The 11,383-nt window shown below is 39.8% G+C and overlaps 1 protein-coding gene across 1 annotated transcript; it reads right to left on the reverse strand.

Annotated features, from left to right (window-relative positions):
• Positions 1 to 5,115: 5,115 nt before the first annotated feature.
• Positions 5,116 to 10,177, reverse strand: LOC137345825 (probable G-protein coupled receptor 139). Its single transcript, XM_068009074.1, has 2 exons — positions 10,108 to 10,177; positions 5,116 to 6,029 (listed from the first exon to the last, which is right to left on the reverse strand). Exons 1-2 carry the CDS (start codon positions 10,175 to 10,177, stop codon positions 5,116 to 5,118), a joined length of 984 nt encoding a protein of 327 aa, XP_067865175.1.
• Between the last annotated feature and the right edge of the window lie 1,206 nt (positions 10,178 to 11,383).

Here is an 11,383-nt window from a genome sequence, read left to right on the forward strand (position 1 = left end):
ATTTTATAAACATTCATGGTAGTCCAAGTGGATGGGAAAATTTTACAAACCAGCAAAGGATGACTAAAAAAGAGGTAGAAATAGATTATGGAAGTAAACTAGCAAGTCATATAATAAACTGTGCATAGATTAAAGAGGTAGATTAGCTAAAGGAAACATTGGTCCCTTAGAGGATGAGATTGCAGAATTCATACTGGGAAACAAGGAAATGGCAGAATTTCCACTAATATGTCCACAGTTGAAGAGACAGAACCATCTTTTTTATTCTTGAAAATAAAGGCGGAAAAAGTGAGGGAGGAAATTCAAGTAATCATTACCATTGGAAAAATGAAGTTTACTTATAGGACTAAAGGTTGGCAAATCCCCTGGACCTAATGGCCTGCATCCTAGGGTCGCAAAAGAAGAAGTCAAAAGGTAATGGATGCATTGGCTGCAATCTTCCAAAATTCCCTAGATTCTGGAAAGGTTCCAGCAGATTTGAAAACCACAAATCTAAAGCCCGAAACAACAAAGGAGGGGATAGGAAACATGAATCTATAGGCCATTTAGTCTCACATTTGCTAAAATGTAGGAATACATCTTAAGGAAGTAATAGGAGAACATTTAGAAAATCATAATACAATAAATGAAAATCAACACTGTCTGTTGAAAAAGAATTCGTGTTTGACCAACTTGATCGAGTTCTTTAAGGATGTAACACAGAGGGTGGAGAAATAAGGACCATTAGCATTAGTGTATTTGGAGTTCCAAAATGAATTCTGTAAGGCACAAAAAGTTACTGCATAAATAAGAGCTGATGGTTTTGGGGGTAATAATGTAGCAAGAATAGGTAATTGACTAACAGAAAACAGAGAGTCGATGGAAATCGGTCATTATCAGGATGGAAAACTTATGTGGTGCCACAGTCTTCAGTGCTGTGGCTTCAACTATTTACCCATCTGTATTAATGACTTGGAGTGACCAATTGTATTATGGCCAAAGTTGCTGGCGATAAATAGACGAGAGAAATCAATATGTGTAGATGACAAAAAAATGTCTGCAAAGGGGTATGCATAGTTTAAGTGAGTAGGCAAAAATTTGGCAATGTTGTCCAGATCTTGCTGTGTCAATGCACAAACGGCGTTATTATCTGAGGTTATATGGTTGGGATTGAACACTGTGCAATTCACCAGCGAACACTCTCACTTCTGACATAATGACGCAGGATCGTTACTGAAGCAGCTGGAGGTGGTCGGGCCTAGGTCACTGGCTGAGAAACCACTTTGGTGATGTCATGGGCTGGGATGATTGACCTTCAGGAACTACAACCATCGTCCTTCGTGTTAGGTATGATTGCAGCCAGTAAAGTGTTTTCTCCCATCCCTATTAACATCAATGTCACTAAGGATGATTTATGCTACACTCTGTCAAAGGCTGTCTTGATGTCAAAGACAGTGAATCTAACCTCTCCTCTGGAATCCTGCTCTTTTGTTCATATTTTGACTAAGACTGTAATGATGACTGGAGCCCGATTGTCTGGTGGAACCCAAATTGAGCATCTGCAAGCAGGATATTGCTGACTAAGTACTGCTTGATAGCACTGTCGTTAGTGCCTTCAATCACGTACCTGATGACTGACAGTGCACTTATATTATTTGTTCTGATCGTATTTGCTCTGCCTTTTTGTGGACAGGACATACCTGTGCAATTTTCCGTATTGCTGTGCAAATGCCAGCGTTGTGTCTCCATACTGGAATAGCTTTGCTGGGGTGCAACGAGTTCTGGAGCATAAGTTTTCAGCACTACAGTCGCGATCTTTCCAGGACACCAAGCCTTTGTCATGCCCAGTACGCTGAACCGTTTCCTAATACCACGTGGAGTGAATCGAATTTGCTGAAGACTGGGATCTGTGATATTGGGAACCTAAGGAGGAGGCCGAGATGGATCATCCTGTGGACACTTCTGAGTGAAGCTGTGTAGATGTTTCAGCCATGTCTTTTGTGCTGACGTGCTGGGTTCCACCACAATCAAAATGGGAATGTTCGTGGAGTCTCCTCCATCCATTAGTTGTTTAACTGTGCATCAGCATTGATAAATGCATGTGGCCGGACTGCAGAGCTTTGATCTGATTATTTGGTTGTCGGGTCGTTTTGCTCTGTATGTAGCATGTTGCCTCTGTTGCTTATCATGCGTTGGGATGATGGGTCAACATATGGGTGAAGTGTTCATCTTGAGAGGAATTCATAAGCTCTTGAATGATGAGTTAATTTGGATGTAGGATGTTAGTTTCTGTGCGATTTGTCAGTTTGGGGGAGAAAGGTAATTTTGAGATAGTTTGTAACTTTGGAGCGATGGATCACTTTGTCCCTGATGGGTCACTTTTGGGATGATGGGGCAGTTTGGATGTAAAGCCTCAGTTCATTTGGGGGATGGTCTTTTTGTGGATGATTGTTATTTTTTAGGAGTGATGTCTCAGTATGGTGGTGAAGGCTAAGTTTTGGATAATGGGTCAGGCTTGGTAGTTGAAGATCAGTTAGGTGTAAGGGCACTTTAAGTTGACTTTCCAGTTTTCAAGTGATGTGTGACATTTTGGGGATGAATGTTCGGCTTGGGTTGATGCTTACATTTTGGGTTGATGAGATTATTTGGTGTAATATTTGGTGTGATGTAAAGGTCTGTTAAGAGTTCAGAGTACCTGGGATTGGGACTGCCCAATTTGTAGGGGAGGAATCAATTTTTAATAAGTCGACGGTTTGGGTTTTGCTGTCAGTATTATGCGTAATCCACCACTTTGGGGTTCTGTGTCACTTTGGGACAATGCATCTTTTTGCAGTTGATATATTCATTTTGGGATTGATGCACCAGTTTGGTGCTGATGGTTCAGCTTGATGTGGTGAGTCAGTTTGGGATAAGTTTAGGTTTGTAGATCAATTCAATAGCGACTGTTCAACTTGAGGGAAGGTTAATTTGCCGGTTCTGGATTAGTTTGGAGCTGAATATTGAGCTTAGAATGGTGTGTTCATGCCGGGTGATGCGATGGGTAAGTTGGGAAATGTCTGTTTAGTGTTAGATTGATTGGCCAGTTTGGGGTGAGGAGTTAATTTTTGGGAGATTTTCCAGGAGGGAGAAATAGCTAAGTTTGACATTGCTGGTCAGGTTGGGGTGATGGGTCTCTGTGAAAGTAATGGGTCACCTTGCTCGTGATGGATCAATTTGCGGGTAATTCCTGCAAAATGATCCCAAATCCCAAACTAGGGGCTCACCACGAAAAAGACAGTCACACTGAAGATCTGTGTGGGTCTTAGTGAATCGTTTTGTGTGAGGTTCGTTTTGAGCTGAAATTTCAGTATGCAGTGAAGGTCAGGTTAGGGGTAGGGTGTCGGTTTGGGATGAGTGGTTGGTTTACGTGAGTTGTCAGTTAAGCGTGATGGACAAAGTTGTGCATGGTTGGCCCGTTTGGATTACCATGTCTGTTTGCTCTGATATGTGATTGTGTGCTGATGCGTGAATTTGTATCTGGTTGGTCATTTTGAGAGCGATGGGTCAGCTTAGAGGTCAGAGACTAGGTTTGAATTGCTGGGGTGTAGGTCAGAGTGCTGTGAACATTTGAGATTAAGGTGTAAGTTTGAGAGTGATGGTCAGTTTGTTGGTGACGAAGTAGTTTGTTGGTGACGAAGTAGTTCGGGAGTGATGGGCAAGTTTGAGGTGCATGGAATAGTTTTAGGGTTGATGGTTCAGTTTAACCTGATGTGTCAGTGTGGTGCGATGGGTAAGCTCAGATTGACGGGTCAGTTTGGTTTATTCATTTTAAGGTGATATATCAGTTTTGGGTGAAGATTTACTGGGGATGAATCTTCAGTTTTAGGATACTGTGCAAGTTTGGGGTGAACGTTTGATTGCTCACTTTGAGGTGAAATGAGTTACTGATCATCATTCAAGAGTGAATTGAACAGATGATTGAATAAATGTCAAATATTACTACGATGTTATATGAATAGCGTTATCCCAGCAATAGAGTATTCCATGTGTAACAAATACATGTTCTGAGAAAACATGAAGGAAGCTGGATTGTTCTCGGCAGGAAGAGACATGCATCAACCTAATTGTTATTATGACAACTGGGATTGTGTTGAGCAAGCATATTCCAACAAATTATTATCCTTGCTGACCATTTATATTTCCACGTTGCCAGTTGTAAATTCGTAATATGGGAGCAAAACAGCAGGTGAGGCAGAACATTATCACTGAAATAAATGTTGTGGGATAATTTAATAAATTGATCTACGACAGTGAATACTGTGTTGTTTCAATTGATGTGTTGCCACTGGGTGAAGGGGTTGACAGAAACCGTGGTTGGATTCAGAACAGTTAAAAACAACATGCATGATTGTCCAATCTATTTATTTTGTTTCTGAAAAGTTGTTATGTGAAGCTTTGATACAATATTGCAAATAAACCAGACAAGTAAGGCCTTGATTTTAAAATTTTCATCCTTGTTTTCAAATTTCTCCATAGCCTCAATCCTTCCTGTCTCTGTGACCTTATCTGGCCCCATGACCATCCTAGATCTCTGCACTCTTCCAATTCTGTGCTCGTGTGCATCCCAATGTCAATTGTTCCTACATAACCGAGAGTGCCTTCAGCTGTCAAGATCCTAAGCCTTAGAATTCTCTCCCTAAACTTCTAGACCTCTCTACCTCTCCTTCCTAATTTAAAGTGCTCCATAAAGTTACACCTTGACAGAGCTTGTGGTCACCTGAATTACAAAAAAAAAAGATTGATGATGCTTCTGTAATGCGCCCAGAGACGTTTAACTATGTTAAAGGTGCGATATTAATACAATTTGCCAAGGTTGTTGTTGCTGTCTTACAATATTAGCAAAAGTTAATGATGCTCCAAGCATCGTTCATCACATACTATATGACATCAGTGGCTTTAGTAGAGCGAAAACGCTGGCATGGACGTTTTGGGCCGAATGGTCGATCACTGTGTTGAATATGCTATTCAATTTTATGTAATATGGGGACAAAAAGACTGTATTCATTCTTTTGGTGGTGGAAAATTCTGGTGCAGGCATGTCAGTTGAACAATTTCTGATGCTTCGGCTGAATGTAAGTGCATTTTACTTTCAAAAAGTCAGTTACTGTATTTAACTAGTTTTGTCATGAGAGCCAGTAGACGCTTCATCTTATTTTTCAGTTCGTTTCTGAATTTGTTCTGGGACACTGCATAAATAAACGTGTTAGTGCAAGAACTGAGACACCTGAGCATATAGCTGGATTGTTCTGCAATGGTGAACGTGTCATTGTAATCAGACTCCAAAAATTGTACATCTGTAAAAAGAACACATATGTAACAAATGAAAATTACCATCCATAACAGTATAAAACTACCAGATACAGCGAGCAATAAAATTATGGATTTCCTTCGGTTCTCCAACTCTGGATCAGGGTTTTTGTCAACCTTGTTCTTCACACGGAGTCTGTTCCTCACTTTGTTGGCCAGTACAATGTGCCTGATGGTCAGGGCATTGAGCAGGATGATCAACACAAATGGTGCAAATGGAGTTAAAACGGTTTCAAGCGACCAAAACGCTATCCATATGGGTAAGGTGTAGAAATTTGATTTTACATAACAGGACCATGCTTTATTGTCAATTATTTCCCGCGGTTCATATATAAAGTAGTATGGTATATTTTCTATAATGCTTAAGAAACACACCACTGTTATCACCACAGATGCAGTTTTCTCAGTGCAATATTTTGTTCGCAATGTTTGATAACAAATAGCAACAAATCGATCAAAGGTAAAAACCACAGTAAGCCACACAGAGCAATCAATGGAAACAAAAAGCAGGGCCAGATTGAGACTGCAAATAGGAGTATAGTTCAGGAATGAATATGGAAAATAAGAATCTTTAATTTCATACAGGATTACATCAAATATCAGGAACATTAGATCAGCCACTGCCATGGCCACCAAGTAACGAGTGATGCATTTGGACAGACCACAGTTTCCATGGGAGAGAATTGCGATTGTCACCAAATTAGCTAAAAAAAAAATGAAATTAAATTACTAACTCTCCTTACTCTCAGACGAGGAGCAGTTGGCAAAGAATTGTGTTGTATAGCAGGGATTTATTTCCTTGCCCTTCACATTGTCTCTCTTTCTCCCAATCGAGAGCAGAGCTTAATAAATCAGAAAATATACATTTGTGATGAATAGACATCGCTAACATTCTGAGATAGTTTAAACCAAAAAAAAACTGTTGCAGTGAATGATATGATTGGATTTTCAGATTTCAACCGTATTAAAAATTGGCTTTTCTGCCTGATCACTTCAGTCCAATCGCCCAATTTCCACATCACCAGAAATGAACGTACATCTAGCGGCAAGAAGGGCAGCCTTTTAAAAAAAATCTCTGTTCATCCATATACATTGACAGGTAGTTTTTCAATTTTTCTATTTTCTTTCATGATTTAAACCAGCATTGAAGATACTGTGAGAGAGCATCCCAAACCCAATTTTAATGTGAAATGCGTTTTGAAAATTAACCCCAGCATCTCTTTGGTAATATCCTCAATAATCATGCAATATAGGTTTCTGTATGATAACATTATTCTGCCTGCAATATTTCTACTGTCTTATCTTCTTGAAGAAGTTGAACGTTCCTATCAGGTCTACTTACCATGCTTTCCCTTATCAAATGTTGGCAAATAAAGATTTCTCAGTGCTGCATTTCTTCATTTTCCCATGTCAATGATGAAGGTTTATTTTTGGATTGTGCCCCAGCTATGTTCCTCTCGAATCACTTAGATCAAAGTTATCAGAAAAATGACAAGATCTAAATGGTCTCTGATCATTGTCAGAGGACATTTTGAAGATATATCAGGAAATATCAGAAACGTGAACGTTGGCATGTCTCAGATGCAAACACGTAAAAGCACATTTGAAATGCAGTTTATTAATAATGTGCAACAGCTATCAAATTAAGAGGAAGCACTGCCTGTGCTTCACAAACAAGTATCGAGTAATATTCGCACCACACAAGTGCCAGACAATGACAATCTCCAACAAGAGTGATCCTAACCATCTCCCCTTGATATTCAATGGCATTGCCTTCACGAAATACCCAACTCTGGGGCGGGGAGTTGGGGTGGGGGTGTGTGTGTGGGGGGGGGGGGCGGGGTGTAGGCCAGTTACCTTGAGCAGAGATTGTTTTTTAGCTACAGCAGCAAGTCGGAGACTGCAAAGTACGCGACGAGTAACACACCTCCTGACTCCCCAAAACCTGTCCACCATCCACAAGACACAAGTCGGGATTATAATGGAACAGTCTTCACTTGCCTGGATGAGTGCATCTCCAAAAACATTCAGGAAGCTCAACATCAGGAAAAAATAGCCCACTTGATCAGCACCCCATCCACTGTCTTAAAAAAATCACTCCCTCCACCACCGATGCACAGTGACAGCACTCTCTACTACTTACAAGATGCAATACAACCAATCATCACATCTCTTTTGACAACATCTTCCAAACACGCTCCGTCTTCCTGGAGTGACAGGGGCAGCAGTTGCGTGGCAACAACGCCACCTGCAAGTTTCCCTCCAAGCCACAACCATCCTGACTTGGAAATATATCACCGTTCCTTCACTGCCACTGGATCAAAATCCTGGAACTCCCTTACCAACAGCACTATGTGTTCACCTGCACCAGATGGACTGCACTGGTTCAGGAAGGCAATCCAACATCATCTTCTCTAAGACAGTTATGAATGGGCAACAGATGCTGGCCTTGACAGAGACGCCCACATCCCGAGACTCAAATAAAGAAAAATATTGTGTGGTAATGTGCAAGGTGCCCATTGTCTGCCCGCTTGATATTCAATTCCTTACCCCTTTGGAGCTGAATGTCAGAAGACGCATATAAAACATTACACACACCATACCGCCCAAGATGTTCTACCCCAGATTTCCATTCATAAACAATGTCTTTGAATTTGCCGCGATGTATTTCAGATTGTGTGTTTTAATCCAAGTATTACTATTGTCCCCAATTTGACAACATCGAAATAATTCTGTGGCGATCAACCTGTACAAAGCTACTGCCCTTGTCTCAGGTACAAATTTCTGTCAAGAAATGACACTTTAGCTGTGAGAACTGTCGCTGGTGCAAACATAGAACCGAAAATCTATGTGACTATACGGAGAGGCTATGTAATTACGTTAGCTCAATTTATCTGTTTGCTTCTTTCGTCCTGTTCTCGTGAATAACAACGTGTTTCTTTTTAATATACCAACGGATCGATTTTTGTGATTTAATTGATTTGAATAATATACCTCTTTGCTTAGCAAACAGGAAGGAAACATAGCGGCAAAGAAGGTAATTTTCAGCATAACTACATGGACGATAAAGTGACGAACTTGCGACCTGCCAATTGCAAATTCTGTTCAACTTCCATTCCATTTTTAAAGATGGAAATTACCCCTATATCATGGGTGTAGTACTTGCCGCAGCACTATTGAATATGATTACCCGCAATAGATGCACCAAACTGTTTTGGTAACTATGATCCTTTACACTGATTTTCACAGATTGCCGGATCTCTTATAGAAGCAGTGGTGGAGCATCAGGAGAACACCCCTGCGAGTTTCATTAAAGTCATTCAATTTATTTCATGAAAAGCAAACTTGGGATGAATTATACCCATCACTTGGACAGTAAATACCAGCTCATTCTGTGGGTTTGAAATATATCTTGACCAACAGCACTGGAGAGGAGTTGTCGCAGGGACCCGATTTTGTAAACTTCACTTGATATTCAATTCTATTGCAATGGATGGAACTGAACACCAGACGGAGATGATAGGCAGAGACAATAGCTCAGATTTGCCAATATATGTAAAAAGAAAAATCGAACAGCTATCATTGCAGGTCTTAACAGAAGCCGCCTGATTTTCTTTCCATTCAAAGTAATGAAAGGCAGTCTGCTTTTTTTTAGGGAATTGTTATCCTTCTGGAGGATTTGATTTTTGGTCTTTGGCGCAGTGGATGCAGGCACCACGGATGTAAAGAGTAAAATCTATCCCATAATTTATGGAAAAATATCGACTTGGATGAAAATTTACAGCAGCACAGCAGTGCATGCTGTGAATTAGTATCACTTGTCTAAGTTTGCCTGGCGTCAACACATAGCGAATATCGATTTCCATATCCAGTAGCAGCGAAAACAAAACAAACAAAGAAAAAAACCTTGTTGCTGCATTTCTGGAATTTAATGATTATGAATATCAATTTTTGGGGGCAGCAGCACAAAGGCTGTGATGTTAAATTAGCAGCACATTTTGTATAAATTGCTTTTCCATTGACCTCCTCCTCAGCAATATGTACTCCACCAATTTTATTCACACTGACCAGACGATGAAGACCAATGACTAGACCATAGTCTGTAATGATGTTTTAAATGCATAGAAAGCATTGATTGCACCCAAAATGTGTTCTGTGCACAAGCAACAGAGAATAAGTTTGTGCTTCCAGCCTTCTTTAAATGCTGTTGGCCAGTTTCATGCACTAGAAGGATGCCTATAGCTGCTCTTTTCTAGTGTGGGTGGTAATTATTCATCCTTTATGCTAATCTGGCATCCTATTCTGCTTGTGCCAGCAGCAACATTGGATGGATACAATATGCTAGCAGTGTACCAGATTTTCTTTTCTGGGCGCATGAGGATTTTTCCTTTTTCATTTGTTTTCACTGAAAATTACCAAAAACTTTCCATGGCCATTTCTAAAGCAGACGCTGGAAATCCCTTTACGAATTTATGCTTTGGCCAGGGGTTCCAATAGTAATACTTGTCACAGACAAAAAGTTACAAGTCTGTTTGTCAAGATGAGGACATCCCCGTGAAATTGATGAAATTAAATAACCATAACAAATTGTGCTCCCTCTCCGTTTGTTGCGTTAATAATGGAAACTTGGAGATATTTTTAGCTTTTACCTTGATGCCAGAAATTAATGTCTGAAAATCAAACGCTTCAAAACACACACTACTAATATTAAACAGACAGCAGGAAAAGTGGTACAATGAATCAATGTTATACATGAGTATTAAATGATTATTAGCAGCTTACCAGGAACACCAACTATTGCAAGAATGGGATAGTAAACGCTTTCTATCTTTATGATTACCGGCTGATTCATAATACGAGAGAAGCGACACTGTCTGTTAGTGTTTTGCGCACACAGGTCTTATGCTTTCAATATAAGGTCTTAGTTATGCCTGAGAGAATCTTCAAAAGATACTTGAGCATTACATAATGTTTGGGATTAGTCATAGCCATTTAAAAAAACAGATTAAGATGAGTCATATTTACTGCTGCTGATGAGGGATATTTTGCAATGATATTGCCATGTGAAAGAGCACGGTCTCTGGAACATTATTGTCAAAACACATTCCAAACAAAATCTTCCGACATTTCCCATTCCTGCAACAATGTTACATGAAGCCTGATGCTGAGGATATTTATTTTGTAGATTCATGTCAGCCATTTCATGGAAAGGAGAGCAATTATGCATGATTTCTTTATACATTAGTTTCATCAAAAATTAATTATCTCTTCTATAATTTATACCAAAGTTAATTTATATAAAAGGGCTTAACGTTACGGTCAGGATTGAAGAACATTCATAAACACACTGAAAGTGATATTGTGAGTCATATCCAATTGAGCGGCCTCGCGGATATGCAGGCATTTTTGATTTCACGACTGTCATTTGTGTAAACCCGCTAAAACACATAGCTAAACATGATCATCAAGATATGTTTTTGTGAGTGTCCATATATGTGATTAAGTTAATCATGCAGACCTTTCAGTCTATGTAAAAAAGAAAAAGAAATACACTATATAGTCTTTATGGCGTTTCCTTTAACTTTTTCCTATGGCTTCATTTTGCTATTAATTACACTGAAAAGTAACGAGCTGTGTTTTGAAGAGGCTGGCCTCGTTGGGAGGTTAATACACATAGGTTGACAATCATGGATTCATTCTCTCTGATTGGAAAACAATTAAAGCATCTTGTATTGGAAAGAACCTGTACAGAGAGATTATATATATAAACAAAATATCCTCACAAACCCTGGAATCTGCCCTTGAAGATATTCCACTGCACGTATCACTTCTCAGGATTGTCCCGCCTTTAATTCAGACCAGTGGCCTGGTAGCCACAAAAGACAAAGGAAGTACTGAATGGACAAGAGCAGAGAGGAAAATGTTATCTATTGTCGGACCTACTTTAACTCAAGCACAGAAAAGATAGTGGAGCGCATAAAAAGTAGTGATAGCAGGCAGGCTCGGAAGTTTTTTTTTAGCCAGGAATGAGTTGCCAGTCGCCTGATAAGTTACTAAC

Source organism: Heterodontus francisci, chromosome 29, assembly GCF_036365525.1.
Source record: "Heterodontus francisci isolate sHetFra1 chromosome 29, sHetFra1.hap1, whole genome shotgun sequence".
In the NCBI taxonomy this organism is placed as follows: Eukaryota; Metazoa; Chordata; class Chondrichthyes; order Heterodontiformes; family Heterodontidae; genus Heterodontus; species Heterodontus francisci.